We start from the raw sequence: 16,600 nt of genomic DNA, 5'->3' as shown, positions 1-16,600 counted from the left end.
CCCCAACGGGTACTTTCTCGTGCTGTCTTAAAGTAGTAGCTGCTGCTTTAACGTCATGAAGAGATTTGCGGCATCATGCTTTCCCGTGTGCGCGCAAGCTCTCCGACGCTGCGATTTCCATTCCCCGGTAGGACTGGTGATGGATTCAGTGTCTGTATTATTGGCATGCCGAGCATCGGCGGTTGATTAGAGCGGCTCCGTTTCTCGCGCCATGTGCACGATGGAGTCATGATCCAGCAGACCTTGACGGGGTCATACGGGACGCAAATTTTTCTCGTGCAGTGGGACCCCGAGAAGGACGAAACAAAGGCGGCAGGGGCAAAGGTAGAGCACCTCCCGCGAAGAGCAGCGACTGGAGTCAATGGACCCGATACAGATCTAGAAGGTGGGCAGGAGCGAATGAAGACGAGGGTCAGACGAGGAGCGGACAAAGACCCCCTGTCCATACCCCACTGCAGAGCAAAATTTATCTTATCAGATCATCTAATCAATCAGGAAAATGCCTCAAGTATCGAACCACATCGTCAAGCCCTGCATTGAATCGGCAGATCAGCTCTTCGTTGCCAGGGCCTCCTACGTCAAGGACTTGGTTGTACAACAGCTGCTGATGTGCGTGGGTGGCCGCTGGTTGGTGGCGGCTTCGCAGTGACGCTGGTGGCTTGTGAAGTCCGATGGTGAAATGAGACGAGCTAGGTCTGACCCTACTTCTCCTGCATTGGTGTATAGGATTTGCGAGATCGGGGCAGCTGAACAGCCGATGCTTCTGCAAACTACAGTGGGGTTTCTTCTAATTGCTGACACCATCTTATCAGATCAACATTAGATTTGGGTGCACACGGCAAGTGGACATGGGATCTGCAAGACTAAGTAGCCATCTCGGCTCGACATGGCCACGAGGCCGGGGCTACTGCACGGTGTAATGCGAGCGCAGCGAGGTCGAGCAGCTTTCTGATTTTAGAGTCGCTTGAGCCCCTGAGATTTGTGAGGTTAGTTGGTAGTGAATGTTTCTTAGCCGACACGGGGAAGCACAAGCATTTATAGACTGCCGACTGGCCACTACGTATCGGCATCTGAGTCGACTGTGGGGATCGTCATTTGCCTCAACTCATTCTCACCACTGCCGGGGCGGGTACCTTGAGACCCTGAAGCAACCAGTGACGGGCATTTGCGGAACTGCACTAGGGTTTACCTTCGGCACACTGAGCAGGTGGCTGTCCACTAATGGCTCAACATGGACTTCCCCCCATTACGTACAGGCTGCAATTGTGCCGCCTCTGCCTCGCATTTCTCCAGTCTCATAATGGCGCAAGGGACCGGGCCAGACTAGAATCTGCATGACCAGGGGACGTGCGGCAGAAGGAACCAAAGGACGCTGCTACGGTGTGCCTCATGTCGTAACGGGTCAAATTGCTAGAGCGGGAAGGCTGTGGAGGTTTATTATACCAAGGTACGTATAAGTACTTTTGGTACATGACGGAGTCTTGCACTATAATTCACCCCCTGTGAACCAATGGGTCTAACACTTCTCAGTCCAGTCTCTGAAGAATATTAGAAGCGCCATCCCCAGGAATCTCACACTTCTCCAGATCCTACCAACTTTCTCACGTACGCATCAGTCTCAAATCGACGGGCTCTTGTTGATCGGCCTTAGTAAGGCTAGCACTGTCTCAGTCCCGACTCCCAGAATTGGCACCACCCACGCACAAGGAATAGCACCCCCACTATCCCGTCATTGACGCCATCGTTTACACGCGTTGAAGCAATACCTCTGTGTAAATATATATACACGCGGTCTCGAGGGATAGCATCCAGCGATTTGGACAAGCTACCTGAACAAAACATGTCACCACATGCTGAGGACACCTTTGACAGCGATAGCATGGACTACCGCGCCATGAGCGGCTCTTACACGAATGGCGACAGCACCGCCCACGATGCCCACGCCAATGGTGCTAGTGGAGCTTCAAGCACCCGTCTCTCAACGCCCGTGAGCCAAGGTTCTGACGGGAAACCTCAGTACCGCGAGAGGTCGCCACACCTGATCGACACCGACCCTGAGAGCGAGCATGACCTCATCTGCGTCGGGTTTGGGCCTGCGAGCCTCGCCATTGCCGTGGCCCTCCACGACTCCATTGCTGCGGGCAAACAGCTTCGGCCAGATGGCACCGCGCCTCGCGTTCTGTTCATAGAGAAGCAGTCTACGTTTGCCTGGCACACGGGCATGCTCCTGCCTGGCGCCAAGATGCAGATCTCGTTCGTCAAGGACCTCGCTACAATGAGGGATCCCCGTTCAGAATTCACGTTTATGAATTATCTCCACCGTCAAGGCCGTCTGGTCGATTTCACAAACTTGGGCACGTTCCTACCGGCGCGTGCCGAGTACGAGGACTACATGCGCTGGGCCGCCTCTTTCTTTGAACAAGTGGTGCGGTACAGCAATGAGGTCATCTCCGTCTCGCCAGACTCGGGGGCCAAGAGCGTCAAGAATTTCACAGTCCAGTCTCGCAATGTCGAGACAGGCCAAGTGTGCTCATTCCGCGGGAGGAACGTGGTGTTTGCGACCGGCGGTGCGCCGTCTCTGCCCAAGAGCTTTCCTCAGAAGCACCCACGCGTGATTCACTCGTCACAATACGCCAACGTCGTGAAACAAATCCTCAGCAACCCCAACGCCCCGTACCGCGTGGCCGTCGTTGGTGCTGGGCAAAGCGCGGCCGAGATCTTCAGGGACCTGCAGAACAAGTTTCCCAACTCGCACACACGGCTGCTCATGAGGCAGGAGTTTCTGCGTCCAAGTGACGACTCACCATTGTAAGCAGTGGAGGCACCCCTTTTGTCCTTTAGAGATCCAGCTAACCGACAGCGTCAATTGCGTCTTCAATCCCGAGTATATTGAAGACATATTTCCCCGTTCAGCCAAGCACCGTAACAACTTGTTGGCCGAAGCGCGCGGCACCAACTATGGCGTGGTCCGCCTCGAGCTTATCGAGGACCTATACGAGCGCCAGTATGAGCAGCGCCGTGAGCTAGGACGAGACGACAAGGTCTGGCCGCATCGGATCCTCGGTGGGCGGCAGATTCGCAGCATCGAGCCTCTCGCGGATGGCCGGGTCGACCTGCATGTCCAGAGTCTCGAGGAAATCACCCCAGAAGGCTTTGTCGGTGTCGAGGAGCATTTCGAGGCTGACCTCGTGATCGCCGCGACGGGCTACAAGAGGGGTGCGCACGTCGACATGCTGCGCGGCGCGTGGGATCTGCTGCCCAAGGCGCTGCCCAGCAATGTCGAGTACCGCAAGGGCATCGCAGGCTGGAACGTGGACACGGAGGATGGCGAGCGAACAATTGCTGTCGGCCGCGACTACCAGGTCAAGTTCCTCCCCGGGACTGTCGCGGACGGGTCTGGTGTCTGGTTGCAGGGTTGTTGTGAAGGAACGCATGGAGTAAGTCTTGGCCCTTGATTCGCCCGCTCGGATGAGCACCCCGTGGGACACGCGTAATGCTGACAACGTTATCTTATTAGCTGTCGGATACCCTATTGTCAGTTCTTGCGACGCGTTCTGCCGAAATTGTGGATTCTATCTTTGCACACAAGCCATGATTGGAAGGGGCTGGATGTTGTGAAGATATGGAGGAGAGATGGTCCGAGGCCCTGGCTGTCGCGATTTCAAAAGGTCTTGGTCAGGGCATTAGCTCGTGTGTACAATGAGGCCATGGCGTCTAAAACACAAGAGCTACGGATACCTTATGATCGTGTCGGAACCCTGCAGTTGCAGACTGGAGTGAGTCAACACCAGACGGAGAATTGAAAAGCATGTATATCGTTTGCGATCGTGCTGGTGGTGAGAGCGTCGCGGCAACGACACCTTCACTTTCAACTTTCAAGCCATGTTCGCTGATCATGAGCGCATATGAATCGCCAGCGGATCAGCTCCCCATAATTAGGGAGGTTGTTGACGCTGTGCAACGTGTTCCGACGAGATGAGCAGCAGTTGGCCCTCTATCCAGGCACCCCCAAATGGATTCGATCCTGACACAATGAAACAACATGAGGCGCCCAGACATGTAGGGTAGACCTGCCTGCAGGAGAGAGGACGCAAGACCGTGACGAAGCCGCGACGACGCGTACGTGGACAGTTGAAAGTTCGTAGCACAACAGGCGGCATGCGGGGGTGCCTGCGGGCATCCGCTAAGCCCAAAGGGACCGACCCGGGTGTGGGCGCTGCGCCAAGACCAAGGACCTCATCATCCCCCAGCAGGGGCCCACGTTCTTCTTTGCTTCAAGCATAGGCTGAAGAAATTAGGCTTACAAAGTACGCGCGATTGCCTGTTTGCCTCTCTGCAATCAGCTTGAACCGCCCGGAGCCTCACTGCTTGACCCATGATACCCCCTTGTCCCTCGGCCCAGGGGTAACGACGCTTCCACAATGGTTCCTTTGTCGACAGGGTCCGTCGCTCTCTTTCGGCTGGAAGTCGTCGTGGTCTCCATGCAGGTCATGACGAAGATGGATTCAGATCCAGTCGTGGGGGGATTAAGCCGGTACCTGAGCTGTGAGCTCATCGTCAACAAGACTGGGGTGTCCTTTGATGAGATCGCACATACATAGCTGGCTGGCCCTGCGGAACCACAAGGCTACCACAATGAGCGCTTGGTTGTATCTTGTCTTTTTGATACTCGGGAACTCATCTCGGTCTTGCACACTTCGCACCAAGATATTCTGCTGCCGCACATCTGACCACTGGTTAGTGGCGATCAACGACATTACGCAACAGCAGACGACACCATGCAGCCCTCCCACAAGGACTCGGGCAAGTCCTCGCAACGACTGCCTGTCAACCCCAGACGACATAAGGTTCCCCCCGAGCACCGAAAGCGTGTCGCCACAGCGTACGTCTAGACCAGGCTGCCCGCGCCCTCTTATCGTAGCTGTGCACCATGGCTGATCAACAGGACAGATGCAACAGCTGCAACCTCAGACGGACAAAATGCTCGGGTGATCAGCCCTGCACACAATGCGCACCTGCATCCCGTGAATGCGTGTACCCAGTGGTCTCACCCAAAGTATCCGTCTCCAAGGCTGAGCTCGAAGATCTTCGTCATCGCGTGGAAGCATACGAAAGAGCATTCAAAGACATCATTCCCGATGCTGAGAAGCGCAGGGAACTACTCGGCTCTCAAGCCGGTTCCCTTACACCAATGACTAGGGGGTCTTCTCCCGCATCGCGGACCGGTGCGTACGGTCACCAGCCTCTCAGCCCCGTACAGACGGAGACCACGGGGACCACCGAAGAGGAGCCAGCTTCACCGTTTGCGATTGAAGGTCATCTGTTGCACGATGGAGTCGGCACTCCCCGTTTCCACGGCGAGACGGGCGAGAAGGCTTTCACAGAGGAGCTCAAGTCCTTCTTGAGAGGGCTGCTACCCCTGGGAGAAGCCAGCACCGTACCTTCAACTATAGGGCAGTGCCAGACCGCCGACTCGCGCCCATTACCGGCGCCTGAAGCCAATCCCTTGTGGCTTCCACCGCCCAACACGACCCGTATCATGCTGTCCGTCTTGCGCTCTTTCCTACAAGACGGCGCAGATGAGCAGGCATCGCCCAGTGGTGGGCTGTATTGGTTTGGTAATCTCACCTCCATGCCGTCGATACCCACGTCCAGCGGCAACGTGGAGACAGACACGAGGAGCGCTCGTCGGCTAGCCTTCTACCAGACGGGACTGGCACTGGCATGCCGCATTGCCTCGACAAAGCCATCCGCGTCTGGATTCTCGCATGACAGGAGCGAGCCCTTCTTTGCGCGAGCAACGACACTGCTGGGAAATCCCCTCGATGTGACTCGCTGCTCAATGGGTGAAGTGTCTGTTCTTACCATGATGGCGTACTACTTGCTCGAGTCGGATCGAGTGGAAGCGGCGTATGTGTACATTGGTGTCGCCTCCCGTGTGGCCTTTGGCGCTGGCGCTCACAGAGGCAATGTTGACGAGAGAGGGAAACGAATTTTCTGGACATTGTACGTTCTGGATAGATGGGTGAGCTGTCTCCTTGGGCGTCCCACAGCTATCCAGGACGAAGCTTTGATGCTGCCTTTGCCAGCTGACTCGCAGTAAGTTCCATCTTTATACCAAATACATGCCACTCGCAGGCTCACATGAAGTAGGAACATGCCTCCGTCAGCCGGACTGCATGCCAACGTCGAGCTTGCGCGGATTTCGGACTACATCACCTGCCATCTCTATCGCATTGCTGCCACGCGCGAAAATGCGGACACCTCAGCTTCCATCCGGGACAAGGCGACATTTCTCCTCGAGCAGTGGCACCAAAAAATTCCTGCGAGCCTTCACCTCAACCCTGAAGGCGTCAGCAACGACCCTGCCACTTGCGCCCTGCACATGCACGCCAACGACTTGGTCATCATGATCCATCGTCCGGCCCTCCTCAAAGCCGTGCGATCCGCACTCTCCAACAATGGTTCACAGAGTCCCTCGCACGCACCGCAGTGGGAGTCCTGCATAGCCGCTGCCCTCCGCAACATGCGCCTGGCCCGTCACATTGCAACACTGCACCGACCGCGACGACTCCTCCACGCCGGCCTCCACTTTGTGTTCAGCGCAGTCCTGTGCTTCATGCTGCAGAGCCTGCTGGGGAATGAGGATCACAACACGGCGCGCGAGGTGGACTTTGCCGTGGAGCTCTTCGATCGGGAGGCGCAGACGGGCAATACCTACGGCCTGAACTGCGCCAACGCGCTGAGAGAGCTGCACATGCTCATGGCGAAGCGCAGAGGGGCGCAAACAGCCATGGAGATCGAGCAGGCTTTTGAGCAGCACCTCATTCAGAACACGACGTGGGACACACCAGATATGTCTGCCCACGTGGCTGGAGGGGACGTTGTGTCCTTGCAGGATGACGTGCTGTCGTGGATGGAGCACGACTGGTCTTTCGGAGGTCAACAATTCCCTCGATGATGGACCGGACCACCGTTGTCGATAGTAATAGTAATACATACAACCTGCACACTACTCAGGCGTGGGCCACAGTCCTGAGAAGAAGCGATCCGCCTCTTTCGTCAAGTACTGAATGTCTTCCTCACTCATCGCGCCCTGGCCCACCATCTCCTTCTGCGGCTGCACGTTCTCCAGTGCCATGGCTGCTAGCTTCTCAAACTGCGGCGCAAGTTCCACGCGCTGCGGCTCCAGCAACGTTTCTATCAGCTCCAGACCCGGGAGCAGCCTCGTCAGCAGCGGCGCCTTTACGCTGCGGTCCGCGTGGTTCCAGATATGCCATGCAGCCAGTCGCACATAGCGTCGCCACTGCGCCGAGTCAGAGCTTGTAATCTCCCCGACCGTCTCGCGAAAGGCGGTGAAAGCTTCGTGGGGATCGCGTCGCGCGTCCTCGCCCGTCTGCTTTCCCGCCGCCTCTCCTAGACAGTATCTGGTAAGCACCCCGATCCTCCCCAGGTCGCCCTCTGGCCAGACGCGACGCAATGATTCCACGACGCCAGCCGCCACCTCGGACTCAGGCACCTCCGAGGGCTCGAACCATGCGTGGCCCTCATGCTCCCAGCCCAAAGTCAGAGGCTCCGTGCTCAATGATGGCCACTGAAAGGCGAATGGATGCACGCTCCACTCGTAGTTGAATTTGTTGTCGACAAAAGAATACGGCTGCCCGTGGCAGAGATAATGCAGCGAGGCCTCGGAGAGTTTTGTCTCTTCATGCAGTTCCCGTAACGCTGCACTCAGCGTGGACTCGTCCTCCGCCTCCACTCCCCCAGAGATGGCCGCGTACTTGTGCCTTTGGCGCCCGTTAGCTTGTCTATGAGATTTGAGATAAAGGGCCGTCGGGAGCTCACTGATATGTATTCACCTTGTCGCTTCTCTTGAAGAGAGCAACTCTCAGCCTGCCATCCTCATGTCGACGGAACAGAAAACTGCCGACGACGGCGCGTTTCTGGAGGGGGGCCTCGGCGGGCGAGGTTGTCGCAAAGGTGCATCGTTGGACTGTTCGCGCGACAGATGAGGCTGAAATGCGTGTGAGTGTGCGCAGAGACATTGTTCACGGAGGCTAGAATTCGAGCCGTGGTTGTGGTCAACTGAAATCGCGGTGACACAATCTTCGATGTTGGCACTTCGAAGGGACTCTATCTCGGAAAACTCCACATCTGTCCGCGGGAAACCAGTGGACAGATTTTAACGGTCAGCAGGTGACTGCACGCGTGTGGAGGGCAACTGCTTTATTCTGACACCCCACTGGCAGGCGACTTGCCGACGACTTCAGTCTTCCGCTGTTACTTTTTAGGGGATCCGGTATAATTCGTCGTCGATAGGATGCCGGCTCATAGTTGATAATCGTTTATCTGCGAGCGAGGCATCTGAAGGAAACGTCGAGTGCAACTTCTCTGCGAATCGAAACTGACAGGGTGGGCGGGATGCTGTGCTTCGGTGCCTCATGACGAACGGTAGGTAGCATCCAGTCGAAATTGGACTTGATCTCGAAATTGACTGCTCACATTCTACTAGGCTGTTGAAAGTCAAATTAGCTTCCACACAAGTAGAGCGCATGACAAAAGGGGGGGAATGGACTACACACCCACTGCTGAAGCGCCGAGGACAGTCGAAGGGTTTCGGCCCAGGTCTCGAGCTCGCGGGATCTTGAGCGAAAGAATTCCATGCCAGCAAGCTGGACAAGCAATTTCTAGGACTTTTATCTCATGTTGGGTCACCGATGCTGGGTGTGAGGGTTGGTGGACTTGCGGGACAAAGGGAATGCGTCTCCTATTGAGGCTTCACTCTGGGCTGGAACGGTGGGAGCCTGAAGGTTCACGAAAGGAGAATACGTACACGCATGGTTAATGTCGAATGGCCAACGTTGGCACCGTATCAGTCCCGTTTTGCCCCCCATTGGAGTCCCACGCAACGTTCATGTAGACAGGGGCAAATGTTTGATCCTGGCTGCCTGGACATTTCACTCAATGCGCCAATCCGAATACTACATGATTGTCCGGACGTGATACCCCGTTCACTTACGCAGTCCGTCTCTCTTTACGGTAGCGCAGAACGTATGGAGTCCTCGACTGCTCGCGATGACCAATGTACGAGAGTCTGGGGGGTACGATGCAGCATCATTGCGGAGATGACCATGCACCCGCGCTCACTGGCGACAGAGACTGGGTTCTGGGAAGAAGTCACAATCATGAGGAGTACATTGGCCTCCGAGAGATCCCACGTCCTTCATGCCCCCAAGTCCCCCCTCTTCCAGAGTGACGTCCACCCGTGCCGGATCGCAGCTTGCCGTCGGTTTGTAATACATTGCAAGCGGATCCAGCGAGCAACATTCCTCGCAGTGACAGTGCCATATTCGGACTGTCGCACAACAAGATTCACTGGTGCCGAAAGGTCGTGGGTGACCAAATCCTCCACATACGTCGAGAACAAAGCCTCGTCGAGAGGCAGGACTTTCCACTTATACTCAAGCAGCTTCCATCAACATCAATATTTGCCTTACCATCAGCACGTTTGTATAGTGCAATTTGGTAATACAGCGCGGCATGATTCAGAGGGCGGTACGGCCCATAGGAGTCTTCGCTAGGCTTCCATCCAAGCGCCCTGCACCAGTGGGCCCTAGAGGTCAAGAATATGTACTCAAGAGAATCTCGAGACTGGTCCAAGAGGACAATCTCTCGATGCGGGTGTCGTCAGCCAAGCGCTTCGGCCAATACAGCATGCCCTGAGAAGACACGTTAGTATTTTTCCACTTCATCTCACAAGTTGTGCAGATTGGTAAATTTACATTAGTCAGTCGGATTCGCCGTAAGTGATGCGTAGGATTTCAAAATTCCAGAAATTGTGCTGACGCGTTCATTTGAGCTAAATTCTGTGATTTCATGTTTTCAAAATGGCTGCATTTTTCCTCTTTCAATGTCTGCTTGGTGATTTCTCACCGTCATAAATCTGGTGGTGACATTGGTGAACCTCGTGGTGCGTGGATGCGACTGTAGGTACTCTGTCCATGGCTGGCGTCCATGGAATCAGCCATTCAGAACCGCCGGAGCCCTCTCCGGCGCGGCAAGTGCCTATCACTGGTGGCTGGCTAGACTTGGCAAGCAGGGTGTTCAAGAAAGGACCTGAGCGGGGCCTGTCACAGCCTCATAGGCATGCATAGCGTCGCCCGCGCACAGGTTCCAGGCACTGGGGGTTAGTAGTGTCAGATAAAAGTGCTTATCTCAAAAACTTATACTCAAGAACGCAAATGATCTCGGGATGAAGTAGACTCGTTTGATGGCGGAGGCTTTTTTGCGCTCATGATCTCATGCGCGGGGCGTTGCGCCAGATTACTAAGTAGATGATGTGACAATGCGATTCTTGGATCAGCAATTCAGCATTGTGAACATGCAGTATTCCAGCAGTTGAGTCTCCGGAGGCGGGACGGGAGGTCAACAAACGGTGGGAGGTCAACAACCAATCGCATGCCAGAATATTAGTAGAGCACAAATGGCTGCGGGTCCCTTCACAGTATGCACGTACGGACCTACGCACATAGACTTGGGTGAGAAAGGTTCTTGTTTCCTCGATGGACTAATCAGTATCATCTCCGCGGCAACTTTGGCCTACGCCCTCTACAGTATGTAGTTGGCTGCAGATAAAACCCATCCGCACACACATTTTTCGCCAATGAGCAGAATGCGTGCGCGCGCCTTGTGGCACTCCAGGCACGGCATCAAAATCGCCACCGGTGGGACTAAGCAGCGTATTGCGGAGCAAAACGTCCAAGCCCCGGGTGTGCGAGTGAAGAACAAACATCATCAGGTCCATTGTGATACGCCAATTCATCACAGTGTTCCGATTTTTAAAATGCTGCTCTCTGCCGCGGGGCTGTAGACTTTGGAGAGGTGGTGTAACCACGTAGATCTTTCCATATCAGTCTAATGGACCAATGATCACGCTTAATTACTAGGATGGTACAGTACTACAGTCAGTATACCACAACCTACAGGACGCCACGATCTGTCAATATCGCACCATGCCATGCGAATTGAGTTGGGACTTAAGACACCCAGTGTGGTAGGAAACAATGTTTGCGCAGCTTCATGTTGTCACTCAACGCCACGCCCAGCCCCTCCAGAGATAAACCTCCTGCGTCTCCTCCTCCGCGCAGCTGGCTGATGCAATGGCACGCATGAGCACAGCGACTGGAGCCGCGGCGCCGAAAGTTTAGCTCCGCATCTGCTGTCACTCTCCCGTTAGCGCTATTCTCCCTGCCGTCTGATGGAGGGACTTGACTGGAGCATATCCAGCGACCGTCCGGGCTTACTGATTGGTGCGTAGCACAGTTGGCACCTCATCTAGTCCTCAGTTGCCTCCAGCTGTCTAACGGTCAGAGTATTCAACCGCCGATCTGTGACAGTAAAATAGAGTGCCTACCAAAATTCGTTATCGACATCCCAAGAAGTGGATGTATGCTGTCCTGCAGGTGGTTTTGTCATATCACAGCCATCTATTCTTATATATTTGTCTCGTTCGGCCCCTGATAAATCTTCCAATTGAGATCACTGCCAAAAATACAATCGAACCTCACCAAATTAACACACCTTATCCGAGAAGCAAAAGCAAGCATTTTACCCCTTGTCACATGTCTACAGCCATTGCACCTCTTCACTCGACAGATTCACATTTCGATCGCGACATACTCCCTCATACATCCTCTCCGTAATGGAGACCACAGCAGCATACACGTACCCATTGACAGACTATCAACCTCTTGGCACGAATATGGAAGTCAACGACGGTATCTTACCATTCGATGCTTCCCCGGATACCATGTTCACCGATCCCTTCCATTCAACCGGGGTTCCAATGGACTTCATGCCGCAGAGCGAGCCAACACCCTACCCAGCCATGCTCCACCTCCAAGGGCAACCAAGTTACCCGGAATCGAAATCTCCATTAGCCATCTCTCCATCGGTGACGGAGAGCGGCAACGGCATCAACAGCGCACAATCTACAGCCGATTCAATCGAACCAAAGAATGTGGACCAGCCGCAACCACAGCCCCCCAAGAAGCGTGGCCGTCCCAGGCGTAGCCGGGCAAAGTCGTCCGCCGACACGAAATCTTCTCCGGCAAAAGTACGAAAGGCGTCAAAAACTCCTTCACGGAAAGACAGCACTAAGCAGTCCGATGATAGTTCTGACCACGGTAGCGACAAGAGCCATCTCCGAGCGCGGAACCGTGTTGCCGCCGCCAAGTTTCGTGAACGCAAGAGGGAGTCAGTCGGCAAGCTCAAGGACAAGGAGGAGTGCGCCCGCGCAGCGAACCGCGTGCTTGCGGACGAGATTGCCCATCTGAAAGAGGAAACTTTGCAGCTCAAGTCCATGGTCCTGGAGCATGCCGGCTGCGGGTGCGGCCACATCGACGAGTATATCAAGCATGCCGCTTCCGGCCTGGCGCTCAGCGCATCTTCCCCTGCTGGCTCGGTTTCTACCGCTCTTTCAGGATCTGGCTGTATACCGGGCTCTAGCCTTGGTCCGCGTTCTTCTTCTGGCATTGGTTTCCGCCCTAGCCCAGGCTGCGGTTCTGCCTCAAGTCACGCTGGACCATCGATCGCGTATGAGTAGCTGTTTTCTAGCCAATGGTGTGAGAACATCATGACAAGACGCGACAAGATACATGTATGATTAACGAGCAATGGATTATGATGGGGATGTCAAATAGTCCCGCCCACGAGGAATGGCATGGCGGATCTAGCAAGTTTGGCGTTGGGCGCACGTTACTTGCTGTCGATACGTAATGGCAAGCAAGTTGTTTTTGTCTTGATTTATTCGAGTTCGACACTAGTGAATGAACCATAAAAGGAAGGGGTGGTATCACTCCTATGTCATGACCGCCAGTTAATACCCAAAGGACCCTTTTTCGTAGCGCCAACTTGAATTGTGGGTCGTCAAGCTTGAATCTGAACCAATACATTCTATATCTCAGTAAGTGGTTTGGTGGTGGCTTGGCTGTAAAGGTGCGAAAGCAACAAATTGAGTTTTAGTATTGTATCTTACAGGCACGACCTCAGCCTCATGAAGTAATCGCATAGTCCTGGGCTTCCGGTCCTAACTTAAATCGGGGCGCGGGGCAGTTCTTTCGTCACTTACAGTGACATCCCAACACACTTCACCGAGTTCAATCGGTTCCGCTGTTCTCAATGTTCTCTGGACTGGACTGGAGCATTCAAAATGACGTGCGATGGCGAACGATTCAAAACTCTGGCTATTGGTCACGCCATTATTGATTGCAATTTACCCGTGACTCGTGGGTACCTGCGTAATGCCTTACTACCCCGCCAACGCTAAACTCGAACTGCCCTCCCCACTTCCTCAAAGTCACGGTAGTGCGAGTAAGACAAAAAATGCTAGACTCGTAAGGACCCTGACGATGTCGCTGTCACCAAAAGATACCAGCACATGATGACCGCGCCCAAAATTGGCTGGATAGGTATGTCCACTGCTCTCACTAGCCCATCAAAAACTGCTCACGATTCTGCCTCAGGCCTTGGGTCCATGGGCCTTCCCATGGCTATGAACCTCCAGACACATCTGCGGTCAACATCGGGGGAGCCTCTCAGCTTCACTAACCGCACGCTGTCCCGCGGCGATCCGTTGCTCCAGCTCGGTGCGACATCGTGCTCATCTGTACCGGACGTCGTGGCCCAATCCCACATCATTTTCATGTCCCTAAGTGATGATGCTGCTCTAGAGGCTACAATCAGCGCTATTCTCCGCGCTGAAAGCAGTCTTGACGGCAAAGTAGTCGTGGATACGTCAACTGTCCACCCCGATTCTTCAGCCAGAGCAGAACTCCTATTCAAAAAGAGAGGGGCTTCCTTTGTTGCCTCGCCCGTGTTCGGTGCCAGTCCGGTCGCTCAGAAGGCCCAGCTCCTGTTCATGATCGCGGGGCCGAACGCAGATGTGGCGTCGATCATGCCATATGTAACCGGTGTGATGGGCAGGGGCGTGATCCGTCTGGGTGAGGATGTCCGCCAAAGCAGTCTCCTGAAGACAGCGGGGTATGTTTCCTTGCCCGTCTAACGTACAAAGGCTGACCGACCGGATAGAAACTTCATGACAGCTGGCATGATGGAGCTCATAGCCGAGACACATGTCTTTGCTGAAAAGGCGGCCCTCCCGAGCGACGCAGTCGCCACGCTCCTCAAACAGAACTTTGGACCTCTCGCGCACACCATGTCAGAACGCCTAACCCTAGGAGCGTACTGCCCACCACCTGGGCAACGACCATGGTCAGATCTGAATCTTGCGGTGAAAGACGTCGGTCACGGTGTCAAGTGCGCTGAAGACGTGGGCGCAAAGCTGCACATTGGCGAGATAGTGTTGGCACACCTAAAGGAGGCGCGGAAAGAAGAACGACCTCTGGATTCATCAAGTCTGTATGGAGTGTTGCGGCGGGAAGCAGGATTGGATTTTGCGACGGATTTCGTAGAGAAGAGGGATGGCGTGCAGTGAGCGACCTAGGCCGCATCCTCCAATTGACGGCGCAGCCCGGTCTTGTCCACGGCCATGGCCATCTCAATATCCCTTTCTCCATCCCGTAATCTGGCCTTGCCCCTGGCAATATCCCGCTCGCGCTGCCGCCTCTCCTCGTCGATGATGCGGTTGCGCTCTTCCAGAGCCTTTGTTCGCTTCTCTCGCTTTTCCCGCTCGTCGCTGATTGCTTTGGCATCGTCGACATTATCAGGAGGGGGAGGAAGGCCCTGAACATAGGCTTCAATCAAGCCATCTCTAATCGAAGGCTCCAGGGCCGCGTAGCGTGGATCGACTAGCAATTGCGTCGGCAAGCCGTCCGCGAGGGACCTGGTGTTGAGCACGTGCAGAGGCAGACTCTTGAGCATCGTCGTCAGCTTCGTCTTTCTTGTGGCTTGCGACGTCTTCAAGCGGTTGACCAGGTCTCGGTACGCCTTCTCCCTGTCCTTGTCCGATAAGTTCAGGTCCTTCATCGGCGGCTCCTTTTTGTATTTTCTTTTGAATTCTGGCCAGTAGAGCTTCGGTGTGGCTTTCTCCTGGAGGAGGGCCATGTATGCGACGCGCGGTTCCTTCTTCTCCTGCTTGGCGCGCTGCTCTTTTTGGGCCGCGATCTTCTCGCGTGACCATTCATCCCAGCATTCTTTTCTAGCTCGTGTCGTAGACAGAGCCGTGTATCGCTGATCCTCAATGATCCTGCCTTCCTCCATCAATTTCTCCCAGGGGCTGAATGGATTGATCCTAAAGTCGTCCAAAAGATCTTTGAAAAGTAGCTTGGCGTCTTCTTCCGAAAATTCGACGCCCTCTGCGCCCTCGGGCCAATCAGCCATGTTACCGTCGTTGTACTCGCCCGGCTCAAGACCATATTCTGTGCCCATGGCTTGAAGCTGTGCTGCAATGTCCGCCTCTGTAAACTCAACTGGTCCCTCTTCTTCTTCTGGCGCTGCGCCGTCTGTTCTCTGGCGTTTGGACGCATGGCCCTCCTCGTCTTCGTCATCAGTAATCTCCACTTCCTCGTATTCCGAGCTATCGTACGCCTCGGGCGCAGCCGTCGGTGTCTCCTCTTTCCGTTGAACTGTCGCCTCTTCTGGTTCAGCTGTTTCGGATTCTGCACTCTTTGGCCGAGTCTCATTTTCGTTCTTCTTCCGTATTCTTTCCTTGTCCAACTCGAGGATGCCCGGCATCAACTTTTCGGGTATGCGCCAGAAGCTCGTCTTCTTGGCCGGGTTGTACACGAAGCGTCTCGAGTACTTGGTGTACACCAAGATCCAGGGCTCATGGCCAGGGATAGGTTCCTTCCTCACAGGCTTATCAAACGGCGATGGCTTTGGTCGCCCTTCATGCCCACCCCTGCCTCCTCTGCCTGCGCCAAAGCCGCCGCGATGCGACTGCTGCGCTAGAGGCGGGTTGAATTGCGCCACGTACGCATTGGCGACGCTGGGTTCGGACAGGTTGCGTCCATATGTTGGCACAATCGATGGCGCTTCTGGCTGGGCTGAAGGACGTTTGTAGGTTGACTCTTTGGTCGACACGTTATAGTAATAGGTATGACCTGTTGGAGCTTTGTGTTCTGTCCAGCCTGGTGGAAGGGCATCAGGTGCCGCGGCATCGGCCCGTTGATATGTGGACTTGAGCATGGCCTTGGGGTTTCAAGTAGTCATGGGAGATTGTTCGACGCGCGTTCGTTCGGGGGCATGAAGAGCTCTGAGTTAAGACGTGATCGGTGTATTTTTGAAAGTCCAAAATCTAGGGAGTAGCGCCAGTCTCAGCAACGTCACTGCGGGTCTGACTTGGCTACCCTACAGGTATAAAACGGCGGCCAAAGCTTGTCGCCAGGTGTGACCAGTTGACTGAGCATTAACGAACCTTTGGAAGATGAAGAAAATAATTCTCTTTGCTGCTGGTGTTGAATTCGCATATCACCATAATCAGCTGCGATATATATGAACTGTAGCAACTAGTCACAAGACGTATGGTGGTCGCGGTAGGGTCCCGGCGATCCACCAATCACCTTGCCAAGGATGCCGTCTCGAGACTCGGGCTTCTGTTGTCTTCATTCACGACCAACGTACTCTTCATGGGAGCATTGGC

At 54.7% G+C, this 16,600-nt stretch overlaps 5 protein-coding genes across 5 annotated transcripts; 3 read left to right on the top strand and 2 right to left on the bottom strand.

Moving 5' to 3' along the window:
- Window positions 1-1,840: 1,840 nt before the first annotated feature.
- Window positions 1,841-6,961, top strand: J7T54_003304 (L-ornithine 5-monooxygenase-like protein; the record flags this gene model as incomplete). The annotated part of the gene is made up of 6 exons (XM_051509592.1): window positions 1,841-2,808; window positions 2,861-3,437; window positions 3,518-3,534; window positions 4,742-4,882; window positions 4,951-6,006; window positions 6,154-6,961. The coding sequence occupies 6 exons, from the start codon at window positions 1,841-1,843 to the stop codon at window positions 6,959-6,961; spliced, it is 3,567 nt and encodes a 1,188-aa protein (XP_051359410.1).
- A 51-nt stretch (window positions 6,962-7,012) lies between these two features.
- Window positions 7,013-8,045, bottom strand: J7T54_003303 (uncharacterized protein; the record flags this gene model as incomplete). The annotated part of the gene is made up of 2 exons (XM_051509591.1): window positions 7,013-7,787; window positions 7,846-8,045. 2 exons carry the CDS (start codon window positions 8,043-8,045, stop codon window positions 7,013-7,015), a joined length of 975 nt encoding a protein of 324 aa, XP_051359409.1.
- A 3,656-nt stretch (window positions 8,046-11,701) lies between these two features.
- On the top strand, window positions 11,702-12,604 carry J7T54_003302 (Transcription factor-like protein; the record flags this gene model as incomplete). The annotated part of the gene is made up of 1 exon (XM_051509590.1): window positions 11,702-12,604. The coding sequence occupies one exon, from the start codon at window positions 11,702-11,704 to the stop codon at window positions 12,602-12,604; it is 903 nt and encodes a 300-aa protein (XP_051359408.1).
- An 834-nt stretch (window positions 12,605-13,438) lies between these two features.
- J7T54_003301 (6-phosphogluconate dehydrogenase family protein) lies at window positions 13,439-14,494 on the top strand (the record flags this gene model as incomplete). Its single annotated transcript, XM_051509589.1, has 3 exons — window positions 13,439-13,469; window positions 13,524-14,040; window positions 14,089-14,494. The coding sequence occupies 3 exons, from the start codon at window positions 13,439-13,441 to the stop codon at window positions 14,492-14,494; spliced, it is 954 nt and encodes a 317-aa protein (XP_051359407.1).
- Window positions 14,495-14,499: 5 nt separating this feature from the next.
- Window positions 14,500-16,146, bottom strand: J7T54_003300 (Pre-mRNA-splicing factor-like protein; the record flags this gene model as incomplete). Its single annotated transcript, XM_051509588.1, has 1 exon — window positions 14,500-16,146. The coding sequence occupies one exon, from the start codon at window positions 16,144-16,146 to the stop codon at window positions 14,500-14,502; it is 1,647 nt and encodes a 548-aa protein (XP_051359406.1).
- Window positions 16,147-16,600: the final 454 nt, after the last annotated feature.

The sequence above is a fragment of the Emericellopsis cladophorae genome, assembly GCF_022114955.1.
Source record: "Emericellopsis cladophorae strain MUM 19.33 chromosome Unknown NODE_65_length_118322_cov_117_509586, whole genome shotgun sequence".
Lineage (NCBI taxonomy): Eukaryota > Fungi > Ascomycota > Sordariomycetes > Hypocreales > Bionectriaceae > Emericellopsis > Emericellopsis cladophorae.
This window is presented reverse-complemented; position numbering and strand designations above follow the sequence as displayed.